A 27,318-nucleotide genomic window follows, 5' to 3' on the forward strand; every position below is an offset into this window, starting at 1 on the left:
GGATACAGACAAGATTTTAATGACTATGATTTGCAGCATAGCTTGTAAGAATGAGCTTAATCTCAGCTTCCACCCATTTTACCTACAAAACTATAAAACAAAGAAGGGATGATGCGCGTGTCTTTGCATACATCACTCAGCTCTTCTAGCTGTGGGAGTCACAGCTGAAAGGACAAGTTTTGGAGCAGAGAAGACAGTTTAGAGTGGTAACCACTTTGATTGCTCTTCTGTTTTACCTGCTACAGGGTGCAAATAACTCTCAGAAAGCAAAATTTCTTCTATAGAGACACTAATTTCTGAATACAAAACATATAGAAAGTACGCATGCTGGGAATGGATCCTTGGTTTTAGTTTTGATTTTGAGAGTGGAGGAGCTTGATGCATGTAAAAAGCATGCAAAAACCTTATTCTGGGCTCTGTCTAGGAACCTGTCTAGGAATTTCTTGATACTGAGTTTAACAGTTGACTTCTACTGATCTAGATTTGGCTCATGTCTTTTTTAAAACTAATAACTCAGAAGAGTACAGATCAGCACTCCAGTTGAAGAGACCTTTTACTGCAAGTGAATTCTAGTTTAATCTGACAGGAAAAATAAAATCTCTGTGCAGTTCACATGACCTTCTGTAGTTTAGAGTGGGGTTCTCAACCACTAAGGCCCACTCTATTCAGTGCTGACGAACAAACAAAATCACTGGTCAGGAGCAATACAGGGTGCAAAGAAATAATTTTTCCTGAACCCAGCACTTAATGAGGCATAATTTTCTCCACAGAAAATTGGCTTGAAATCCACTGGCCAAAGTACTATCTCACTGTAACACACTATACCTTACTATAACCTTGAAAAAAAAAGCTTCATATTGAGTTACCTTGCTACTAAGCACACTGCACTAATGAAAATCTATTAACTAGATAGGAAAACAGAAGTGCACAGTAAATCCGGAGAGCAGATCTGGAATTCACATGCAATTTCTCCAAGCAATCTTTTATTCTGAGAACATCAAGGAGATGCATGATCTACACATTAGGGGTGAGTTACCTCCTCCGGGAACCCAGCCATTCTGGACCTAAATTGCTTTTCAGAAAAGAAAATAAAAAAAATCTGAATGCCTTCAAATCTATGAACAACTGCATTGTTCAATGTTTTACATGCAAAACTACTACACATTGACTTGTCATAGTTTAGCTGACAAGTGTTCATGGAAGAACCTATTTCACAGTTTAAAAATAGGATCTCAGTTTAACTTCTTTTCTTTTCCTTCAGGAACACTGACATATGACCTGATAGAGAAGTCTACCAAAAAGCCTCCCACTGAGGTTTTGGGTACCAACCATGATTGAATTTTAGGGAAATTCTTATAGGAAAGGGAAAGATGGTATTTTTATTTTTATATTTTAATAAGTAATTAAAATATGAATGAAACACAAGCACTCCAGTAGAAAAGACCTGTTCTGCATGAAAAATGATCTTAAGGAGATCCTTTAAAACAGTCAGCTCATGTCAAGACAAAAGTGAAAGCTCAAGATATTCAGTAGGAAATTTTTTTTTTTTGGTTTTCAGATTATTTTTCATTTATGCATTCAAGGACTTCTCTTTAAAATAGTCAAGACAAAACAACAAAATCCTAAACCTTGTCATTCTATTTCTATTAAATGTCCACCCTCTCAGCATGCCTGAACTTCGTTGTAGCTATTGCTTCCTGTTGGCAAATGCAAGATCGGCATAAATATTTGTCAGTAAGCCTGAAAACAGGGTTCATGGTTCACAGCAATGTTCACTTGAGAGTTACCTCATTTATAATGATCCAGTGACAGTCAAAAGCAACCAAATTAGTCTCCACGACCTGAAATAGAGAACAAATCAGCTATCAGTCATCTTGCTTATGAAAACCAGAAAAAAATAAAAAATGAAATGGATGCTCTCTGCAAATGACAAAAAATGAAGCACATGCTCTTTAAGACCTTTGTTATTCAACTGAGGATAGAAAACCTTTAGTAAAATTCTGCAGAAGCATTTGTGTTATTGTTTGACTTGCTAATTAAAGTTGGAAAGTACATTTCACTGCTGGCATCACAGAAGAGAATATGTTTCAGTTGACTGAGGAGAAAATGAAATCGTTTTTGCCTTAATATTGTGTGGTGAGATGGAGCAACAGAGAGGAAGGCCGAAAATGAATATCAGACAACTCATGTCAGATTTTTGTACTCTTGCCTCTGAGGCCTTCCCAGTGCACACCTAGCCTGGAAGCCTGTGAGCTGGAGAAAAAAAAAAAATATAAGAATAAAAGCCAACAATCCTTACAGTAATTACACTTACAGAAACACTTACAGAAATGCAGAGTGGTGAGGAAAAAATTTTCTTGAGAAGGAGTGCTGTCACTAGAATGACGAATGATGGCATGTCCCTGGCTATGCTCACAGAGGGCCTCAAATCCTTCTCCCATGCATCCTGTCCTTTCCTTTGCTGAAAAATAGTCTAGGAGATGCCTCCATGCTTGCCTAAAATTTTACTTCCTAACTCATTTTTCACTCAGCCCTGTTATTTCCCTTTTTGAATTCACTACACTTTTGTGGCAAGTCATACTTGATTCCCCTTTGCACTGGAAGCAAAGAGAAAAAAAATGCAAATGGTCTTCTTTCATTAGCTAGGAAAGAAATCATTGATTGGATGAAGACCAGTAAAACTATAGAAGAAGCTGGATGCCTTTATGTCTTTTTCTCGAAATGAAACTGAATTGACATTGACACTGATACAGTTTTAAAACAAAGCTAATCTAATTTTGTTTGTATAATCACCATCTTGATTCACAGTTTAAAACCAGTGGATACTCAAAAGTCTTTTAAAATCTAGAAAGAAAAAAAAAAAAGACAAAAACAGAAACAGGGCTTGGAACTTGCAGTGTTATAACGTTTAAATAGATGACTGGTGCTGGTCTGCTGCTGCTTGGATCATTGTACAGCAGGCATGTTTGCCTTTTAACAATGACCACCACTAATAGTAGTTGCCCAGGATGATTACAATTTATACTGTACAATGTCCAAAGGAGAACAATTTAACTGGCTACAAACCTTAAAAGCAGCAAAAGACCCCCTACTGCTAACCTTCATTATTAATTCAGAGGCCATTAGAATTGGGGTCACTACTTATTTACTACAGTGACAGGCAAGATTGGAAATTCTGATCTAGAGAGACCGGGGAAAAAAAACAAGAACAGCAGTATATGAACGGAGTTCTTATTTGAAACTCTCAGAGTGCCACTAAGAAAGCAGGGGAAATGAAAGCCATGGCTGCTAATGTGCTCCCAGAAAATTTCAGTATTACTAGCAGTAGGAATCAGGATCCTCACTTTACTTGAAATTTAGATTTGTTGCTCTTTCTCTGTGGTGACAACAGCATATTTTGCCGTGTTCCTTTGATGTTTTCTTACATTCTGTACAGTAGGTGTCTACATGGCACATGGAAAGGAAAAGGAGAGAAAGTGAGTAAGAGATGGGGGGCATGACAACAGGACCTGAGCAGATGCTTGAGCTGGAGCATCGCTTGTAACCATCTCTCTCATATCAAACCAGCTGGAAGACAAATGCATCCAGGAAGACAGAAAAGTTAAAAACTGACACAACAGTAATCATAATGTTCTCGAGGCAGCATTTACTCCCAAGTTCCAAACTATAGAAAGTTTATGCCATTTACAACATAAGCAGTATCATTTACATTTACCATGAGACAAAACAAATCAACACCTGACTGAAGCAGAAACAATCCTGCTAGTCAATCTACATGTGTTTATGCTGGAAAGTAAGCAGAATTTCCAAAAACAAAAGTAGGTTTGAAAATCTGCCATTTTTTTCTGGTTCTTCTTTCCCTGCCAAATTTATTCCTCCAAACTTCTGGGTTCGGGACATCCCACCAGGGACAGTTATTCTGCCCTGACTACTGTGCTCAAGATGAGGTCTCCCAAGGTTCCTGTGGCTCTGAGACAACCTGTCAGAGGGACATCTTCAGAGTCAAGGCTCCTAGTGGTGTTAGGGAAATGAAAATGATTATGTTCCACAGAATACTCCTCAGCTCTTGCTCTGCTTCAAAACTGCACTCAACTGAATATTCAGAATGACGGAATCTTCTACAAAATGAATATTAACACTTTCCGTTCAGTTTTTACTAACAGTAAAAGTGGGGTTGATCACTTCTTTGTGCCTGAAACTTCTGCTGATCAGATTTTAATGCACTTTACCTTACATTAAAACTTTAGTTTAAGTTCATTTAGTTTTTTAAAAAAAATATTTGGTTACGTGTGACTACTTTGTCTAGTCTCTCAAATTTCAATTAGATAAGGACTTTACAACAGAGTAGGGTTTTAAGTCACAATTTTTATTCTACACAGCTCATAGAACACTTAAACTCGACTCTGCCTGGTCTCACTCAAACATCTCAGGCTAACCATAACGGATTTATTTGTAACTTGCAAAGCATAAGATGAAATGTATCAGTTTTTTTTAGCTAAAGTTGAAACTCCTCAGCAGAAAGATCATGTTTTATCCATTAAAGTTTATGCATTCATGAATCTATTTAATATTAAATCCATTTTCAAAAAGCTTGTGTCAAGCTGAGATGAACTTGTAATGTACTCAGAGACACTCAAGCAAATATATTCTAAGTTTAGATGGGCTATGAATAGCCCATGATTTAAGAATTCACTTTTCCTTTCAGTCTGTGACAAGTTGCTTTTTGGCATTTTCCTTAGCCAATACACCCAAAGCTTCCATTCAAAAACTTCTCATTTTGAAAGTGGTTGCTTAAAAATACAACTGATGATATCCCAAGAAAGTTGCTAAATATTATTATTAATAATAATAATATTGATGAAATACAGATTTACCTCTAAACTGGGACCTAGCATTCAACTGGCATTTCAGGACCATCTTTGTGCCCTTGGGCCATCTGGTCTTAACTGATGAAATCCTAAGTCACCCTGAAAACACTCACAGAAGAGCTGCCCATTTCAGCAGGCTCAGGATGCTATGTCTCAGTCCCAGCACCTCTCTTCTCCAAGCATGGCCAATATTTTTCGTTTAATCGACTCTGAAGTTGGGCGGTGCAGATTCTGACTATGTCCTTATGGCACTTCACTATTATCACTACCATTATTAATAGCCTTCTGATATTTTACAATTATTGTGCTTTCTAAGTTTTTCAGTGTGTTAGGAGAATGCACAGGCACAGCCACTGTTTTACAGAAAAATAAATACAATACTACGTGTGTCCTTCCTTCAGTTTTGAAGCTTGAAACAAGTTGTTCAATCCTGAAGTTTTCTTCAAACACCAGTAGTAATCATACGCATAATCTGTCAGAAGATTCTCTCAATCAGCAGTTATTAAGCATATGTTTACAAGTTCCTGAATACATTAAATCAGTCAAAAAAAATAATAAATTTAAAGCTAGCAGCAACACAGCCTAGCTCCAATTATCCAGCAAAACAGTGGCATGTCTTTACAGTCATGACACAATGTTCCATAATGCCCTTGTCTTTCTACCGAGTTTGCTGTTTTGTTTACTTAGAAAGCCACTGCATCTTCACTTGGAAGGGATGATAATAAATAACATTACTGTTTAAAAAAAAAAAAAAAAAAGAGCTTGTCTGGTTCTGCTAAAATTGATCCTAACCAAAAAGCACATACAACATAGTCATAGAAACCTTCTAAACAACTTCATTACATACTCCTGTTGAAGCTAATATGTTCAAAAAGTTGAAATGTATCTGTTATCTGAGTGACAATCTTTTTGTTGTTGAAATTCACATCTGCATGCATATCAAATGAGCTGGCATGAACTTGCGTTTTGTGCCAGGGAACAATGAATGTACAAAATAACACTTGCAAAGGCATAAGGGCATTAATGAAAAAGAAATCTGATATCCTGCATATTAGAAGCAATAAAAAAATTTGATGGGGGCGTGTAGGAGCTAGGGACCTCAAGACCCCAACTGTTTGAATATGATGCAAGTTTCAGATTCATCCGCTTGTTCTGCTGGCTCTGTGACAAGAAGCAAGAGCTGTGCACTCAGGAAAGGCAAGGGACAGATTGGAAATTTCCATATGAGACAGAAGGCAGGTGACCGTATTGTTTATATAGCTCACCTCTTAAGATGAAACTGAGAAAAACTATGGTGTGCATTCATAACGATGGCAGAACAACAAAATCCTACACAGATATTAAATGGCAGGGAGCTAACCCTTTCCGAAAAGGAATAAAACCATACACATATTGACAAATTCTTTTTTCATACTTATCTAGGGGAAATCATGCAAGAATCCAGCTGTGGTTTACTAGGCACACAAAGCTATACTCAACACAGCAGGCTCTCTAAACATAAATATAGCTGGTACCTGAGAGACTATTAAGACAGTACTGTATATGGTTATCCCATTCTTACTCTTCTTTAGGCATTCATTTATGGAAGCTTTTAGAGATAAGACCCTGAAGTAGTCTTTGGCCTAACCCAACATGGCTGCAAGACAATATTTTGCTTTATTAACTGATGAATCATATTAGCAGTAGCTGGAAGCAGCAGAAACATCTCAATTCTGTATCAACTGTTGTGTAGTTCAGACTACTTATTGAGAGGGTAAATATTTGAAACTGGCTGGCTGCCTTTCTGATGTTCACAATGAAAACAATACTAAATAAAACATTTTGTGCTGTTGAGGTGGCGTTTCCAGTGTGCTGCTGAGTGCCTTCACTGCAGGAATGTGCATAAGCAGATGAACTCCTGTATGAACTGGGGAGCTGCATCCTTGCAGTCCAATGGCCAAAGCAACTCACACAGTTCTGTCTCACCCAACTAAATCAGGGAACAAGCAGAGAATGGCCAATAGAGCCAACAACTTAAATGAACAATTTCTATTTTTTGCCATTCAGCATTTGTTCATTTATAGGCTGCTAGTATTTACTGACATATCACATAATTCTCCAATTGTAAGAGATAAAGCAGTATGTGGGCAGGCCAGTTCTGAAACAGACTATATAAAATTGTGGAAAAACTAAAAAAAAGATTCATTCTCTACCCACTCAACCACTGCTCAGCTTGAGAGTTCACACTGGAGTATTTGAAAACACTGTGTCATTAGTTGCGTAAATCCTGCAGCAAACAAAATAGCCTGTCGAGTATGGAGTGCTATCCACAGCAGTAGATATAAAAGATCATTCTTAACATCTTTGTAACTTCAGAAATGCGCTCATGTCAAACTCCAGCGGTTTTCTTAACACCCTTTTAAAATAAATCAAACTTCTGGTTCATGAGGAAGGTGTTCCACCTAGTCAAACGCGGGTGCTATTGAACTGATGAGCAAGAACATGAATGAAGCAGAAAACAATTTTCTTTTTCTAAAGAATTAAACTGCACACCAAGGGAGATTTTGCATAGAGTAGAAAAATGCTGTCAAGAAGACAAGTGATGAGCAAGGACAAACCATCTGTCATTGGCAGTAACTCCAGAACTTCTGAATCTTTGGAAGAGCCTGACAATTTATCACAGCTATTTCTATTGTTCATACTCAAACCTTCAAATGGGCTAAATGCGAGACAATCCAAAGCAAATAAAGCAGCAGTATTGTCAGCATGCAAGCTTTTCTCATAATAATTCTCATTACTTTTCAGGATAATATTTCTTACAGTAACAAGCAAGAAAGCAAAATAGCTTCCCAACAAAAGGGGCATGCAGTTTCCTGGAAAATGAAATTAAAAATTCTCTACATGTCTCCTTCCTTATAAGATATGGCCCAAAGACATGAGCCAATACTACCAGATACAGACAAGAACCCTTGCGAAGGACACACAGGAAAACTATTCTGGATCTTCAAAATTCATCTGCATGTATGGAAAGATCCACGTAGAATCTGGCCATCTCAAGTGTCTCCTGTTTGAAACACAGGGAACAGCTCCCAGCCTCCAATTTTAGCTTTGCTACAGCTGGAACTGCTCTACAAGTAGCCACTGAGGTGTCATGACTCATTTCTCAAAATGCTGAAGAAGTGTCTCCAACTAGAGCTGGCCCTCATGTTAATTTTCTGCCCCACCAGGAGCAGAATCTCTTTCTGCTGGACCGCCACATTTTCTGTTTGATTTTTCACAGAAGCCAGCAGATGGCATTGCATAATCCCTTGTTTTGGAACTGACTGGTATTGAAATCATTTAGAAAGTGATTTTTTAGTCAGTTTTCCCAAGAGTTGAGCTGGGACAAACTCATGCTAGCCTCTTCCAAACATCCTCTATCTACAATATGCCCCATTTACACTGTCTTGTAATCTATACTGTACTCTTCCAGCTGGAAGACTGATAAATTGCTTTTGTCCAATATCATTAGACTTGTTGTCTGGTCTTTTCATAGACCTGCTTCTTGGAGTCACCACTGCTGTTTTATAGGCAAATACATGTCTTCATCTCTCCTAGGAACATAGCAATTTGTTGATCCCTAAGATATGATTAAAAAATGTTATCCTGTACAGGTATATGAGACAGGGAGCCCCCACCCTGCAAAATCCCCAAACAAACATAAGAACTCAGAAGCCATTTCTCAGCATATCCTTTAACTGAAGAAATGTGGTTTGAATAGTTTGGGCACCTACGGCAGTCTAGATGGCTCCTCAAGCAGTAGCACGCAAACCAAAGTATTAAAGCTAAAAGACAACTACATCTCTGATGTACAGGTAGTACAAAGAAAGGTAGGTGATAGGCTGAAGACTGGGAAGGTAAATGTACAGAGGTGTACTACATCAAATTCAACACTGCAGGACTTGAGCACGGAAATCCTTAAACCACTGCCGTTTTATCTCGCTATCTGTACCATTACTTCCTGCTGGTGTCACAGCAAGACCTTTTCTGTGTCTCTGGTCTTAGCCTTTGAACTTCTCAGTAGGGAAATCAGTTGCTGATTTGTAAAGCTCATTCTTGCACACCAGAAACTAAAGCTCATAAAAATCTCTCTTCACCAAAGGCAATATTTTTGGAATCCAATTTTAATCCCTAACCATTTCCACACTTGAGAGGAAAAAAAAAAAAAAAATTACAGTATTTATTATTTTTATCGGTATGGAGCAACATCCTTTCCTGGGATTTTGTTCCTTCAGGTTCCTTCTAAGCAAAATGGAATACACTGGGAGAAACCTGACAGAGAATTCCCTAGACTACTCATCATCTAGTTACCAAGTACTGAAAAGCAAGTTTCTACAGCACTTTGGGGGGGAAAGGAAGTCTTCCAGTGTCCTTCCAAGGACAGCTGAGATGGCTGACATATCTTAATTTGCTTGTATAAAGAGAGCACATTTCTTTGAAAAAGAAAGAAGCAGTTGAACCACTTGATCAGTTTTCCTTTTTGTTTCCCAGATTTATTTCAACAGATGATACTTTCAAACTAAACAAAATTGGGTTATTCCACTAAATAATTAGTTTTACATTGATTCCGCTTGCCATCTTTATTATATTTAAAGCAAGTAAAGCTCCAGGGAAGACTTCGCCTCTCTTGTATTAAGATTTTAAGATATAGGGGAGATCTTAAGAGATGGAGACTGTTCAAGTAGAGAAATCAGACCCATACTAAAGGCATATGAGAAAACAAATCAACAGTTAAATGTTCCAGACTGTAAATAATCACAGCATTAATACTTCAGAGAATATGACTATAGACTTGCACTGGGAACACTAAAAGTGCCTTCTGTCTGGTAGAAACGGTCATTTAAATTTTTTCATTTCCTTCATCACTGAGAAGAGCTAATAATGTGTTTATCTTATAGGAATTTAAACCCACGCATCCTCCTCTGAGGTCAACCTGTAGAATACAGGTTTTAAAGTGATACTTATTGTATTTTAGAAATTTTTCATTTTAAGGATTATTTTATTCTTATAGTCAGTTTTGCTATTTCCAAATTTAAGTTTTGATTTATGTTCTGATTATCATTATAAAAAGTGCTTGTAATATCCACTGTAAAATATGCAAAAAAAACAAAAACCACACAGTTCCATTCCGAATTACTCTGCTTGAACTCAAAACCATGAGTAAAACATTACGCCACTTGCACTCAAAGGCAGACACTAAAAAGTAGAAAAATAGTATTCTCAGTGAACAATAATGTACCTCCCACCTGGAAACTGCATATTTCAAAGTAACGAGATTCAAACCCTCATGTAAATTCAGATTTGTTACTGTTGTACAATTGCCTGTGCTACCTTTTCTTAAGAATTTACTGGAATCTTTTCAACATGTAACTGGAGATTTTTCATAGTAGTAGTATTTTGCTTAAAGATCTGTTTCTCAACTGTTCCTCTTTTTTTTTTTTTTTTTTGTTTTAAAAGATGAAATCAATTTGGAAGTTAGAAAGTTAGCAAAAAACTTGAGTATCTGAGTTGAATATGAGCTATGAATTAAGCTGGTTGCCATGACATTTGAAAGTGAAGAATCAAACATAAGAAATCTAAATCTGTGCTGAAATCCCAAAATTTCCTCCTTTGTGTAGATTAAAAGGTGATAACATTTCTCACAAACGTTGTTTGCTTTTTAACACCTCACCACCTTTCACACCCAAAGACATGCAAGAGCTACCCTTTGAACAAACTATCTCCAGACTGAAGGCTGTTGACATGTCCTCCAATATAGGGAAAATAATTGCCTTGCTGATGTTGACATTTTTGTTCATGTCAAAACTTGTGGATATGACGAAGCTTTTCAACCTGTTAATCTGCCAAGAGAAGCTCAAGCAAATAACCATTAGCTCTAGGCTTTCACTAGTAGAGGAAAAAGAACTGTCAAGTTTGATGATGGGTCATTCTTAATGTATGCTTTAGGTAACGAGGCAGCTAGTGAAGAGAGTTTTGGATGCAGCAGGAGAAAACGCAGATGACAAAATGATATATGTCATAATTTCAATATGTGCTCTTTTGGTAGCTCATATAAATATGTAAATTCACATTTGCTCTCTCTTTAAATCTGTCTCCAGCATGGAGGTATATTCATAATATGTCTACTCGTGCACCATGATTAACTGGACAATTGTACCACTTTAGTAAGGCAGTGAACAGTTAAAAAGGAAGAAAAGTACATTTGTAAGTCTCCTTCCCAGTGTGCATTATTTGGGTTGACTGAACTCAAGAAAAGGACATTGATTCAAATAAAACTTGTAAAGGAATCATGTAAGGGTGGTGTTTTTAAATAACCTCTCCCTTCTCATCCATACCTGATTTTACACCTGAGTAGTTTTACATATTGCACTACAATTACTCTTCCTTTACACCAGTTTAATGAGAAGAAGAATTGATAATTAGGATGGAAACCACTGTCAGAAAGAGGCTGAAAAACAGGAGTTGAGGAAGAACTTGAAAGAGGGAAGCAATGAACAGCAATACAAGAAGCAGGGTCACTGATTCGGAAAGCTCTTTTGGTAATATGAGAAAATGTTTTTAGTTTGTCACTGTTTAAAAGCAAAAAAATGAAAAACCCAAAGACAAAATACCAATTCTCTTAGTAGCAGCCAACTTCAATGAGAAAAGCTTCCTGTCCACTCAAAATTCCAGCAACCGAAGGGAAATAAAATACTGATTAAATTTAAAACAGTCCATTTGACATCATTCTTCTGCTCTCTTTTGCTAGGTGTGGGTGTTGCTGTGTTTAGAGGTTTAAAAAGTATTTAAGTAGGAAAATTACTAAACATGTAGATCAAATTCATATCAACAAACTGAAAATGCAAGGCTCAATCCATCTTCTTTTCCCTAGAGTATTAAGGGACTATTTTAGGGCCAATCCTTCTGAATTGCTCAGCATCCATAAGTTAGCCAGATTTTCCTCAGGATGCTGACTGCTTTTGAAAAATTGCCCATTCTATTCAGGTTTTTAAATGTAAGTTGAATGCCTTGAAAATCCAGCCCTGATTATGTTGGCAGCATGTTATGTATTTTTTTAGTGATACGGAAATGTGTTTTCAACTCCTTTTACATCTGTTAGTAAACTCAAGATCCAGTCTGCCTATGTAGCAGGGGAAATATTAAAAATCTTGTACTACAGAATGTAATGGTGCTGCTCTTTTTTTCTTCTTCACTGTCTGCCTTAAAAGCATTTGTTGCCAAGCATCAGCTTGACATTACTGAAACAGAAAGTATTTCATTTTCCTATCACAGGTGTTATTAACGAAGGTCACTGCTCAAGTGACAAAATATCACTAAAGCCATCAGCTCTTTTTGCTCTTGAGCATTATGGAGGTGCCTCTCCTGTCATTTCACATATCTGTAGAGAACAGCAGCAGCAAAGGTTCAAGCGAGATAGCCCACATTTTTGACTTGCACACAAACTTAGCATTCAGCTCCTCTCCAAGTAAGCAGGCTGAAAGCATTTATTTAGTTCTTTATTTATTTATTTTCTGGTAATAGGAGTTCAAGAATCAAGAGCAGTTTAATAGAGTTCTAACTGGCTGCAGGCTTGAAGCTCCCTGCAAAAAAATCCTCCCAACACTATATGCACCAAGATAAAATCTATTGTAAATGTACTGAAAATATTCTGACTACCAAACAGCAATATCAAATGTGAAGCCCATCAGCCATTTTCGTTTCTGTGCTTGATGACTCAACAACAATATCAATCACTCTTAGTAATGGTCCAAAGCCTCTGCAAATCCAGAAGATCTGCATAAGGACTCACTGAGTCTTCAAAAAGGTGTGAATCAAAACACCAGCAGCCTTATTTCATAAAGGTTTTAAATTTTCATAGGATCATAGACTGTTTTGGGTTGGAAGGGACCACAAAGACCATCTAATTTCAACCCCCGTCATGGGCAGGGACACCTCCAACCAGACCAGGTTGCCCAAAGCCCCATCCAGCCTGGACTTGAACACCTCCATGGATGGGGCATCCACAGCTTCTCTGGGCAGCCTGTGCCAGTGCCTCACCAACCTCAAAGTAAAGAATTTCTTCCTGATATCTAACGTAAATCTACCCTTTTCTAGTTTAAAACTCATTCCCCCTTGTCCTACCACTGCACCCCCTGACAAAGAGTCCCTCCCCAGCTTTCCTGTAAGTTCCCTTTAGGTACTGGAAGGCCTAAGGTCTCCCTGGAGCCTTCTCCTCCAGGCTGAACAACCCCAGTTCTCACATCTTGCCTTCACAGGAGAGGTGCTCCAGCCCTCTGATCATCCTCATAGCCCTCCTTTGAACTCAGTATATGGATCCATGTTCTTGTGCTGGGGGTCCCAGGGCTGAACATAGCACTGCAGGTGGGGTGCTGGTCAGAAATCTATTTGCAAAGCTCCATCTGCTTACCTTAGATATGAAAACATTCAGGTATTTCATTGAAAGTTGTTACCAAGATAAAGTTCAAAGTGAATACAAAGTATTCTATGTAATGTTATGTCTGATAATAATAACACAGGACGGATGCTAACAGATCAGATCACACTTAACCAGCTCCTGAACAGCACAACCAGACAACAAGTGCTCATTCACACAAGCAGGTGAAACTTTCTAGCCCTCAAGTATGGGTAGGTATTACAAATAACTTCTGTTTTAAGGTGTTAAAAACAGAATGCAAAGGCTTTATAGGAGAGGTAAATGTTGCAATTTTAAGAAAAAGCACATCATAACATACTTAAAGAGATTGTAATTTGTGCTATTCTGTGCAGTTCTTTAATAATTTACAGGGATAAAGGCGATAAGAATTATTTCTCAGGAATTTTCATTGTGGAATAGTTGCTCATTTGTTTTTGCTTACTGAACAAAGAAGCTTAAATTAGATCCCTGCTATCATCTTTTAAAAATAAATTGGAAAGATTTGATGGAGAAAAGTGAAAAGAGTAGGAGAACTTTATGACGATTTGAGCATTCCAGAAAAGGAAAAAACAAAACAAAACAACAAACACAAAAACAAACAAACAAAAAACAACAACAAAAACCACCCCAACATGCACATTATTAAAAAGACAACTGGTTCTGCATTTTAACAGCATTCATGAAAGAGGTAATAGCCTTAGTAAAAGGAGCTATGACGAAACAGGAAGACAAACACTTTTGCAAAAAGAAACATTAAAGATCATATCAGTCTAAACCTGGATTCCAACTGTATTTCTTCATGAAAAAGAAGCTAATGGCATAATTTTTTTTTTTTTTTGAGTTTAGACTGATAAACATCAGTATCTTGACTCATGGTAACAGTTCCTCAATATTATTACTCAGTCGAAATTACTCACGTGAGAAAAATAACTCATCCATATAAGAGACTACAGGTCCAGATCCCTGATGTAAATTATGGAAGGCACATCATACAGACTGTCGTCATTTTTCCAGAATCACATTTCTCTCTCCCTTAGGTACTGTCAAAGATCTTTTTACCTTTAAGCACTGCATTTTCGTAGCATTCTTTCAATCATCCTTTTTGACTAACGTGAACCAGAGCTGTGATATATATCTCCTCTTCCAACTATTAATATTATGTGCACATGGTCTTTGCTTTTGGACGGTGATAGAAGCAAACTGACAGAACCAATAGCCAGACAATCCTTGAAGTGATACATGAGCTTTACACAAGAATGATCAACAAGATAGAGCACTATTCTCTCCAGACTGATTGATAGGGAAAACAAGTTGGCTATAAGGTTGTATTTTCAGCTGGGAGTAAGTACGTCATGAGTTCTTTGTGAGTCTCCAAATATACAGACAGAGTAGAAAGCTGCCCTGGTTTCAGCTGGGATAGAGTTTAATTTCTTCTAATTAGCTGGCATGGTGCTGTGTTTTGGATTTAGGATGAGAACAATGTTGATATCACACTGATGTTTTGGTTGTTGCAGAGCAGTGCTTACACTAAGCCAAGGACTTTTCAGCTTCTCACACTGCCCTGCCAGCAGGCAGGCTGGGGGTGCAGCAGGAGCTGGGAGGGGACAGTACCAGGACAGCTGACCCAAACTGGCCAAGCGGAGAATCCATACCATGTGGTGTCATGCTGGATAGTAAATATAGGACAGTTGGCTGCACATGGGGCAGCTGCTTAGGGATGGGATGGGCATTAGTCAGCAGGTGGTGAGCAATTGCACTGTGCATCACTTGCTTTGTATATTATTATTATTATTGTTATTATTCTCCATTCCTTTTGCATCCTATTAAACTGTCTTTATCTTAACCCATGAGCTTTTACTATTTTTTTCCTGATTACATCCCCATTAGTCGGGGGGGGAGGCAATGAGCAAATGGTTGTGTGGTGCTTAGCTGCCTGCCTGGCTAAACCACAACAAAAGCTAAGCCAGATAAAAAAAATAGAAAGAAAGAAAAGGAAAGGCAGAAAGAAAGAAATCACAACAATTTTGGAAGGTCATTAGTTGGTCTATTGTGCAGGATGTGGGAAAACTACACATCTGTCATGAAGAAATAAATTACAGAGAAACTTGCTGTTGACCTAAGCAAAACTCTGAATGTGTGAGCATAATTATGGCCCACCTCAAGTCCAATTACATCCCAACACATCCCAGGCAGACAGGCTGGCACAGCACACTAGAGATTTGTCAAATGTGTCAGGTGACTGCCTGAGCTATTTCCCAAAGCTAAGTCAAGGACGGGAATGGGGAAAACCCTTCCCTATCCAGGAACCTGACCTGTGAGCAACAAGAGAACGAGATCACTGGAATGGGATGCACATCTGCCATGCAATTAAGCATAAATGCCCAGACACTGCTCTCTAACTGTGCTGAAAATATTTCCATAGCCTTATTTAGGAGCACACTATTTCATCCAAGTGTTTTATATATCACAGAATCACAGAATGGCTTGGATTGGAAGGGACTTTAAAGACCACCCAGTTCCAACCCCCATGGGCAGGGACACCTCCCACCAGATCAGGTTGCCCAAAGCCCCATCCAGCCTGGCCTTGAACACCTCCAGGGATGGGGCATCCACAGCTTCTCTGGGCAGCCTGTGCCAATGCCTCACCACCCTGTGAGTGAAGAATTTCCTCCAAACATCTAATCTAAATCTCCCCTCTTTTAATTTAAAACCATTCCCCCATGTCCTGTCATTATCTGTCCAAGTAAAAAGTTGTTCTCCATCTTTTTTATAAGCCCCCTTTAAGCACTGAAAGGCTGTAATGAGGTCTCCCTGGAGCCTTCTCTTCTTCAGGCTGACCATTCCCAATGTATGGCACTGCCTAATCTGCTGATGGGCACTTATGTCCCTGTCAGCCCTGGATGTCTGCCTGGAGTTCTGATGCTCTCTCATCTGCCAACACCACGTTTGATCTCCACCACTGAAGCACCATCAAGATGAAAAGAAACATATCCCTGTCTGATTTCAGAGGCACAGGAAAGGCTGCACCTGGAGAGCCTTAACTGGTATTTCATAATTATTTATTTATTTATATATTCTAAGTATTTACCCCCTGTTTTTTTTTCAGCTTTTCTGACTGCTGCCCTCCTGCTGAGCAAGAGGTCACCTTCTCCTTGGCCATCAGAGCAAGAGCAGCCAGGGAAACTGACACATTTACTCCTACTGCTCGTCACTTTGATTGGCATTGCCTTCCATAACCCATCTTTTTATGGTAGTTTCTTCTTATGCACACACTAAGAATTTCACTACAGAAATCAAGAGAATTATAAAAAAATAAAAGAAAAAACGGAAAATTTCTTTTATGATCAACTAGAAACTTGGAGAAGGGAAAGGAAGGGACTTTAAATAAATATGGATTAAAGTTCGTGAGAGATGGATACGCACTAAAGCTCACGAAAGACAAAAACTCTAAGCATGCATGAGAAGTTAAAGATCATTTTCTGCACTGGCATCCTGGAAACATATATCAGAAAGCTTCATTATTGCAATGTCTGACGCTTGTTATAATGGCTACAAAATACAGCCATCTGTAAACATACCATTGCGCGTACTAAACAAAACAAGCTTATTTTCCTCTTATCTTGTCTTATGACACACAACTCATGTATACACATATTCATTCACCACACATTTAGTCTTCTTGGTTTCATCTACCATGTCTTTTCCTATACATTAATTGTCAGCTTTTTGACAGGGATCAGGAATGCATCTTTGCACATGAGAAGATGTCCTTTACAACATTTATACTCCAGTCCCTAAATTTACTTAATCCAGGCATCTTCTAGGATCTGGAAGCAACCATCATCCATGGTTACTTTCCCAAATTGAAGATGCTTGTATCTTTGAGGGGACATTTTCCTCACAAACCTCATAGAAAATTCCCTCTAGCAGAAACAATTCAAACTTTGACCCACAACCCTCTGCATGCCATAATATGTCTCCAAAATGAAAAGAGGCAATCAAAATTTCTTACTGTATATCTATTTCACTCCCTCCTGAGCAAAAGATAAAAGCAGAGCAGTGCCATATTTCTGTCAAAATATGAATCTTCCACAATATGTTTCAATAACCCATAGATTACTCCTTTTTATTATTATTTATGGAAATAAAAGACTTTTTATCTTTTTTTTGTTGTTGTTGTTCTATGCTTGTATAATGTCTAACAATGGCACCCTAGCACACGACTGAGCAATAACTGAAACTAATGAGATACCTTCTCTGGCAAGAAATTATCACTCTTCTTATGATCATACTTTGACATTTTAAAGAGAGGACTATAATTTTTGCCTTTACTTTGAGAACAAATGCAACAAAAAAATTGACTTAAATACATACCTTCCAACCCCAAAATCAAATTTTATCTGAGAGTAGCTAGGATTAGAGGTATCATGACAAGAACTCCTGCTTTGGTTCAGTATGAGCAGGTTAGAATGAAAGGAATGAAAAGTCATACTGCTTTACCTAGCACAACTTAAATAAGTGTTCTTATCTTAAAACTTTTCATGCTGTAAGCACAAAATCAGTTTTTGGTAGCAGCATGCATTTCTTTACCTCCAGGATCTACTTCACCACATGTAGTCCATCCTTACACACACACCAAGGCTTCCCATAGCCATGAACACCTGTAGTTCACTTGTCTAACAGGCATCTAAAGCACAAATGTACTTGGCATCACCTAGCTGAAAAAAGTGCATGGACTGCCACCTTTGTTTGGACGTCTTTGGGGCTTTGCTCTGTCTGAGGACTAGAGGCAATGGCCTCAAGTTGTGCCAGGGGAGGTTCAGGTTGGAAATGAGGAGACATTTCTTCTCAGAAAGAGCAGTCAGGCATTGGGATGGGTTGCCCAGGGAGGTGGTGGAGTCACTACCCCTGGGGGTGTTCAAGGAAAGGTTGGGAGTGTTGCTTAGGGACATGGATTAGTGGGTGACATTGGTAGTAGGGTGATGGTTGGACCAGATGATCTTGGAGGTCTTTTCCAACCCTAATGGTTCTATGATTCTATTAGCAGGTGCTCTTTCACCTTGGGGCATAGAGCTTGGGCTTTACACCACTCACAGCTGTTGCAATTCAATACTGAGACACTCAAAAGGCTGTAAGTATGGGTGCTGGTTCCCCTCTGCTTACTTCAGGTTCTGTCACATTATCCCCTTAGTAAGCAAGGCACAAATAAATGGAAAAGCGGAGGATGCACTGATGCACCTTCCTTCCAGGGGTTCATAATGTTGAAAGGGACAGTTGTGAAACATGCTAAAGTGGTTATGTGGACCATAATGCAACAGGAAATTGTTTTTGTTTAGCTTTAATACAATTTTGTTCTCAACGGGATTCTGGTCCTTGACTCAGCTGGAAAACACATTACTACAAATAAATGATAATGATGAGGAGGTAAAAAAGTGACTGAATTTTCTGAAATCTGTCTCCAGATTTGGAAAGCAGGAAAGAAGGTATTGTCCATCAGCTACACTAGCAAAGCAGGAACATTCGCAGCTATATTCATGCCAGTGAAGGTAACATCCAGTTTCCCAGCACGGTTGCAGCCGAGCGGATGAGTGCAAGCAAGCAATTAACCAGTGTTCAAACCTTGTTAATAGCGACTGAACACTGCCTGTGGCCGGCCTACATTAGAGCCTGAGTTGATACGAGCATGAATGCACCTAGACGTATTAAATCAGATAATAAAGTGAACAACATTGATGCAATCATCACGGATTTTTCTGTATTTTAGTCTGCAAAGCTTTCTTCATCATCTCAAGCACATTATTTAACTGGAATTTTACTACCTTGGAAGAATAAGCATGGAGTAAAGTTGAAAGAAACCATAAGGCAAAGGACAAGAAAGAAAATGAGCACAGAGTCATCACACTACATTTGGATTAAAATTGCTTTCTAATAAACCCTATACATGTTCTGTATATGCACTATTGAAATATTATTACTCAGAAGCTACTATGAGTGCTGCTAACTGCAGATACAAAAGAATACATCCAGAACAGTATACCTGATTTTTGAAAAGTAACCTATAAAATAAAGCAAAAATGACACCTTCCTAAAGGGAAGGAAGCAACAAGGAAATGCTGTGAATATTGAATAGAAAAGCACTGAGCCTCAGACAACAAAGAACCTCAGACAGAGAAGAGCCTTTTGCAATTTATACAACTTGGCTCCCTTTCTATTGTGCTTCAGTCTCAGGAAGGGGACACAAATCTTTCAAAGTCTGCACCTTCTTTTTCAGCCCTCTGCCTTCCTCTTTTCTCAAAATGATGGTATATAAAACAACAGAAAACAGATAATATGGTCACATTAAATTTGGCACCAAATTATATCCCTTATAAAGATGATTTTATGAAGCTTTTATTCAAACTAAAACAAATTACGCTGTTTCCATGACAGCACAGAAAAGCCTAGTAAAAGGAGATTATAGTATTATATGTGAATTATTTATGACCACATCCAAAGCTCAGAAATGAAGGATCTATGTTGGCTAGTGAGACGGTGAAGCCAATATAAAATGTATAAAATGATTCAGTCCATACATAACCTGGAAATATGCTGTGTAATGTTCAGTTACACAAGAGACTTCTCTTGTGTAAAATATGTACCATGCTGTAAAATAGGTCTGATAAACTAATGTTACATCACCCAAACAGTCCCTAAAAAGAGAGTTAAGTCAGCAGAACTCTGCCAATGTATACTTGAAGTGCTCGGATTCCCAGATTTTAATATACATAGTTAAGATGAAACAAGATTTTGCATATATATATATATATTAATACACATATAGTGGAAAGTAGGTGCAAAGGAAATACCCCTAAAGATCTACTTGCTGCCTCACTCTTAAGGGTAGGAACAAATCTGTATCTACAGACCCAGGAACCGTGGTGCTGTCTCATACAGCAGAAGCTGACTGTTTTCAGCCAACTGCTGCAACATGCCAGTGCTCTCACTTCATTCCCAGGGTAACGTGATGACATTACAGATTTACTAGGGCAGAAGCAGAACTTACTCATGAGAATGAAGAGAATGTGTCTGAAAACAATCATAAAATAATGGCATGGAGCTGTGTCAGGAGAGGTTAAGGCTGGATATTAGGAAAATGTTCTTCACCGAGAGGGTGCTCGGGCACTGGAACAGGCTCCCCAGGGCAGTGGGCACAGCATCAAGCCTGCTGGAGGTTCAAGAGGCATTTGGACAACACTCAGACATGTGGTTTGATTTTTGCATGGTTCTGAGTGGAGCCAGGAGTTTCACTTGATGATCCTCGTGGGTCCCTTCCAACTCAGGATATTCTATGATTCTATATAGAGATGCTTGGGCTATTCCAAATATTTCTGAAAAATAACAGTTTCAGTTTAGAGCTCTGATGCAGTCCAGCTCTTGTGATACTGATATTTTCCCAGACTTAGATGCAGAGCAACTCATCTTTCCTATGTTACTGTGTATTTCCTCATAAAACACCAATGCAAACGACAGGACAGAGGCAACTACGAGGAAAGTGTAGCTTTACAATTCAAGGCAGATAAAACATATAACCAAGAAAAGTTAGCCTCTGACTAGCTTATTTTAATAAATAAAAATCCATCCCAGGCATACACACGTTCATGTGGTTACCTCTCATTTAATTAGGTTTGTCTTTTCCTTCCCACTCTCTATCTGAGAGATATGGTGGTACAAAAAAAACACCCCAAAACCTAAATAATTCAAACATATTTAAACCAGAGCATGAGTAAGCGCTACAGTGAAAAAGTCAGTTATCCTACAGTGACCACAATTAACCTGAGGTTAAGCCCCCAGATGGAATACAGTTTTCACTGTGAACCATTTTTCCATTAGATTTGAAATTGGATGTGAACTTCGAATTCAAGAAGCAAACTCTTTAGCTCACTGATTGCATGGGGCTGCACATCAGAACACAGAGCAGTATCAGTACACCAGTTTAGATCCTACAAAGCAAATCAAGAACACGCCTTCTCCTGAGGACATTAATTGCTGGTGTACCATGGCAATGCTTGGGAGAGAAAGGTTGAACAGAAGTTTGGGCATAAGCTGCTTAAGACCTGTTGGTTTAGTCACAGTTATTCAATCCTTTCTATTCAATCAGTTACTGCTCTAAACAAAGTCCTTGGGGTGAAGCATTTACAGTTAATTATGGAACTGGTATAATCTGTCTTGCTTTCAAATTAACATTTATCATAGCACAAATTAATTCTTTTTTTTTTTTTTTTTTTTCCTTTTAAACACTGTATTAGCACATTAACCATAGTGGCTAGCCTCATTTCACTCTGATTAATAAGACAGTTTTTCCTTTTAATTTAGAGAAAGCATGAAATTTTACCACTGGATCTACAACTCAGCTATGAATAACTTATTGAGAAAGTTTTCATTTCAAATCTGAAATGACTTGCAGACACATTTAGCTGAGACTAAGCCACTGTACATATTCCTGGTGGTTAAACCATTAACTTTTTCTATAAGACAGTTTGTGATTTATTTCTTCCTTTGTTATTACTTACCCACAACTCTCTAATGATTCCAACAAACAATTAACATTTCTCATAACAAAATGTTTTATTGCAGTTCTTTTCACAAATTTATTGCCTTCAAAATCTGTAGTGTTCACTATTCATAGCAAAACAAATAATTGCAACAAGCAAGATGCTTTCATGTAACAAACTGGCTGGACATACTCTCTGTGCTTATTTTCTCCAAATTTTGGAATTCTTTGTGATTTATCCTCTATTACCGCATACTGGAAAACCCTCTGAACAATCAGAGAAAACAGACCTTTATTTCTATGTTTCCTCTCACCACAATAATTCTCAGAATTCTCCAAGTATTCCAGCACGGTATCATGTATACTGCTGAACTCACAATGCAGGCTTCAATTTCAGATGCTCTGAGACCTTCTGAAGTATCAGTATCAGACAGCACTCCAAAAACATCAGGCTACAGGGAAGTACCTACATTATCCCAACTAAATGCAAACATTTTAATGCTAATTATATTTGCTAATGAAAGCATGTGAACACATTGTCAGAAATGGATTATTTCACTCATAGGTAGTATGTATATGCATCCTGCAAAACTGTTTGAATTTTGCTGAATAGCTTTGCATTTATGTACATACAGATGCATTTTATGCTAAAAAATCTATTTTCTGTAGTATACTTACAGCAGAAATGTAGGGAAGCCAAAAGCAAGCAAATGAACTGACAAAATGAAGAACTATTAAAATGAAATGCAAGAAGTAAAAATCTTATGTGTATCTGTATATCCTTCTATTCAGAAACCTCTTCAGGTCCTTGAGCCAAAAGAAGTTACACTTACAGAATCTTATACACACTCCAGAGCCCCACTGAATTCTCACTTCATTTGGTTAACCTGCATATGAGGATACATGACTGGGGGGAGGGGGGATGTTTGATGTTTCTTTCACCTTTCTGACAATTTGAATGTTTTATGAAGAAAAATACTGAAAAAAAGTTTAGAGGAAAGGAAAAATAGGAAGAGAACACAGACAGACATCCCACTTCAGCCCAAAGCCTATAATTAAATCCTGTTAATTACAGATAATGACCTTTGCCTTGGCCTGCTTGCTTTTTTAGAATCACAAGACTATCTGCTGCTAAGCCCCACTCTTGCTTGCTCTAACCAGCATGCTGTACTTTCATTTTAAACTAGATTGAGCCAAAATTAAAGTCCATAACACCTAAGGGAATAATTCCCCACAGCTTGAATCAACAAATGATAGCAATGCCGAGATTTTCACACAGAAACTTTCAAAGGGAAACTTAAATAAAACTACTTTCAAAATGAGAAGTGAACTAGTATGAAATATATACTTAGATAGTTCCATAACGGTATGCAAGAATACATACATTTGCATTTGCATATACAAAACATCTAAACTTTCAAACAACCAAGCAATCAGAAAACACTGGATGCACAGCCAGTATACCCGCAAAATAACCAAGTCCCCCACCCTCTCAGATAGCCTAACAAAATCAAATGTGAAAACACAAGGAGGAGCAAAGAAAGCAGCAAGTCATAACAAAGCAAGATATGGGGCATTAGTGATACTGACCAACTAACAGGGGGGAGGACTGACTTCTCCCATATTATCTACTTGCACATAATAATTACCACAAGTCTGCTATTAAAAAAAAAGTTGTTAGATAATCCACAGTGACACATAGGAAAATACATAATTCTGTATTTACAAGGATGACTACTAGCCTCTAGGATGCCCTCAGTCACTGCAGTGATGCTCTCCCTCCGGTCTCAGAGCTGTTGTTGTCAGAAGCAGACCGGCAAGCAGGGGAAGCTCAAAAGAGTTGATAAGCATAATTGTGCGGAGCCTCAAAGCTCTCCCTTGTACCTTCCAACCTTTGCTCTTTTCCTTCCCACTCTCTATTAGTCTCACTTGCTGTGCTTTTCCTGAACTCCAGCTCAGCATAAAATCCCATTACCAAAATGTCAAGGCAATAACCATATCTTTATCTCTCTCCTTCCTTTTTTTTTCCCTGCAAAATATATACACACTGAAGGTGTTATCAAGGCTTTATTATTTTAAGTAATTAATAGTTCCAGTTCAGAATAGGAATCAGTTATGCTCCATATCCTGTAGTGCATTCAGATTAATAGAGAAATGTGCATTCCTTGCTGTTATGTTAGATTTCTTGCATCTTTTCCCTCTGTAACAGTTGCTTGCAAGTCAGCAGGCAGAGACTTCACTGGGCAAGAGTAAATGGAAAAACAGACAAGGCCAGTTCAGGAGTGAGATACAAACTTGTCAAAGCTTAATGACATACAGAAGAAAAGGTCTTTCTTGCCTCTATTTCTGTGTGGATTCCAACTCTCTGGCCATATTACATGTATACAGAAATTCCCACCGACTTGTACTGCATTATGAATACATAGCACCATTAGAAATGGTGTATATTAAAAGCAGGAACCCAACATGCATCTGTCCATTTGGAATAAGTGGGAGAATTTTCCAGTATTTCTCTAGACTACAGCTTTCAGAGCCGAAACGAGACAAAATACTTCCTACTTCCAGTTCTCCTAATAATCACTGAGCTGTCCAGACATGGCAATGAAGACATTTCAGGTATAGGATTTTTTTCTTTCTTCTTTTTAAATAGTCAGATGTCCCCTAATACCCCCCAAAAGAGGCCTTGTTCAGGACACAGAGAAGATGTGGACATACCACTCTAATTGAAGCGTCTCTGCTGCCTCATTTGAACAAAAACGTAAAACACCAAAACCAGCAGAAAGCAGGGTCAAACTGTTAATGATGAGCAGCAACAACATTTGTCTGGCCTCATTTACAAATTATAAGCAGAGCACAAGCCACTTCACCCTTTGAAAATGAACCACCTGGCTGAGCAGGGCGAAGAGCCAGAGTACCAAATCTGTTGTTCTTTACTGCGGGGGTCGGGGTGAGGTGGGGTGTCAGGATTAAACACAAACCTGAAGAATTTAATTTTTTAATTTTATGACTGTCATGCTTTGTTGAGCTTGAAACACTCGACTGTGCCAGAATACCTGTCTGCAGTAACCTCTTTCCTCTCCGGCCCCAAATAAATAGCAGCACCAAGAAGCATTGCTCTTGAAGGTCTACTAGCTGCACAACATTGAAGAAAAAAATAAAATAAAATGGAGGGGTCATCCTCCTTTCAAACACACAATTTCTTTTGCTTTGTCTGCAAAAACCGAACCTTTGCTGTTCTAAAAATGAGAAGTCCCCATGCACGGCTTCATCTCTCAGAGGGCTGCAGGGTCCTGCTGTCACTGTGACTCCGCTGCAGAGACATGGTCCTCCCTTGGGAGGGTGAAGGCTCCCAGGATAGTGCAGGCCCGCAGACTCGACTGCCTTCTCTCAGCACTGTTTGTATTTTCCAAGAATCAAATGCTGCATCGAATTTGTTGTGCAAAATGACAGCTGAGCAACTGAGCGGATCCTTTCTTTGCACTGAGTTAATAACATCAGACACATATGTCACTGCAGAATGCAGCCTGCTTGGTGACTGATTTAAGTCTCTTGCTTTACACATTACCTGGATTTCTAAGGTTAAAAGGCTGTCAGCGCAGGGACCATGCCATTCTCTGCATCTTGCAGAGAAGCTGAAGTTGGCATTAAATTAAGCATAAGACAAGTACAGGGGCAGGATGTTGACAATCACCTCTTGTCAAAAACCTTACCTAATCATAACCTTTTCTGCTAAAAAAAAAAAAAAAAGCACATTTGTTTTAAAACGCATTTTTTCCATTTTCTATTATGGTCTTCAGGTAACCTATACATCTTGGAGCCACTTTCTCTCAGCTGTCATGTTCCTACAAGACTTCTGATGTTAAAGACTACATGTTAAAACTAAAACACAAGAAAAACAAACAGAACTGCAAACTAGGGATAAAAATAGGCCACATAACTTCAAGGGATCAGCAACATTTCTGCCTCTAATGTGAGTGCATGAAAATTCACCTCAATTCCTATTCTCCCCCCTTCTTTCTTAATACACTATCTGACTTACAAATGCTAGCATGTAACAAAATGTCTATCCAGAGAAATAAGGAGGAATACTCTGTAGCAGCAGTGATTTCTTTCACCTCCCTGACTCACTAATGAGCAAATATTTTCTTCTGAATGCACACAGACTATGTCCAGGAGACTGGCTAAGAAGAGCTAGTTTAACATAGGCAATAGCAGAGCTGCCGTAACACAAGATAACAAGGTGCTGTGAAGCCTGCGTGCAAACATTTCCCACTGTTTGTGGTTTGAATTTGCAATGATTTGTAGAATCAAACTTTCTGTTATTAGAAGCCATAAGCTATTAGCATTTTCAAGAAAAGAATAGCAAACAGAAACTTCTGAAGGGTTTATTTCCAGTATGGAAATCAGCTGAATGGAAAGAACTACAGGATTTCAGAAAATACACCTCTATCAGCCTCTGTAAACTGCTTATTTTCATTCTGATGCTCATATGTAGCATCATCAGCACAAGTATTTGCTAGTAAAGCTATAAAAGACAAAAAAAAAAAAAATCTATTTGTAAAAGCACTTTGGAACTGACCTCAAATTTTCATATGGGATAAGCTAACTTCATAAGCACTTAAGCTAATCTTACACTTACTAATAGGCACTAGCCTCATATGCTTTAAGACTCAAATTTTGTTTCCGTAGACAAAGTCTTAAACTGAACCAAATTAAATTTTCTTCATTTTAAAATAGCTTGTTCTAGCTGGGTGGAAGTACATTGCCAAATATGAACAAAAGCGAGGTCCAGGAAAACAAAACTCAGTGTATTTATACCTGAAACTCAACTAATATCAAGTTAAGTGTTTTTTTTTCAAAAGCACAACAGATACTCTCAGTGTTGTGCTGAGGCACAGCTAAGTCCACAGTATATGTGTTTTCATCGTTGGTTTCACCAGAAATTGTTGCTTTCAGAGAGAAATGATTTGTAACAGAATAAAATATTTTATTCCAAGTGGAAAAGTGGATTATAGACAAGTCATTCTGAATAGCTTTTCTGGAACAATTATATGGATTGAAAAATCCTTATTCTGCTCTTTTATTCAAACTACTCCATTACCTTTCTTCTTACAATTTCAGTCACAACTGAGCAAAATAAATGGAATATGAAAATAAAACTAAGCAAACTGTCTTGAGATGCAACTGAGAATAGATAGAAATACAGAACTTAACATCTAAAATCTTGGTTTAAAATAGTTAGGATGCAGTTTAAATAGGATGCAGTTGGCCTTCTGGGCTGCAAGTGCACACTGCTGACTCATGTCGAGCTTTTCATCCACCAGAACCCCAATGTCCTTCTCTGCAGAGCTTCTCTCAATGAGTTCTTCTCCCAGTCTGTACTGTCATCTGGGATTGCCCCAGCCCAGGTGCAGCACCCTGCATTTAGACTTGTTGAACCTCATTAGCTTCACTTGGGCCCTCTTCCCAAGCTTGTCCAGGTACCTTTG

At 38.3% G+C, this 27,318-nt stretch overlaps 1 protein-coding gene across 13 annotated transcripts in view; it reads right to left on the bottom strand.

Moving 5' to 3' along the window:
- The window catches only part of GRID2 (glutamate ionotropic receptor delta type subunit 2), an 804,597-nt gene that overhangs the window by 246,738 nt on the left and 530,541 nt on the right, over positions 1-27,318 (bottom strand). For all 13 annotated transcript variants that reach the window (XM_083834802.1, XM_083834813.1, XM_083834803.1 and 10 more), the window contains one exon: positions 1,788-1,841. In XM_083834802.1, the coding sequence (XP_083690928.1) occupies positions 1,788-1,841 (54 nt within the window). The remainder of the gene's footprint in view (positions 1-1,787; positions 1,842-27,318) is intronic.

This window comes from Anser anser (genome assembly GCF_964211835.1).
Source record: "Anser anser genome assembly, chromosome: 4".
NCBI classification, from domain to species: domain Eukaryota; kingdom Metazoa; phylum Chordata; class Aves; order Anseriformes; family Anatidae; genus Anser; species Anser anser.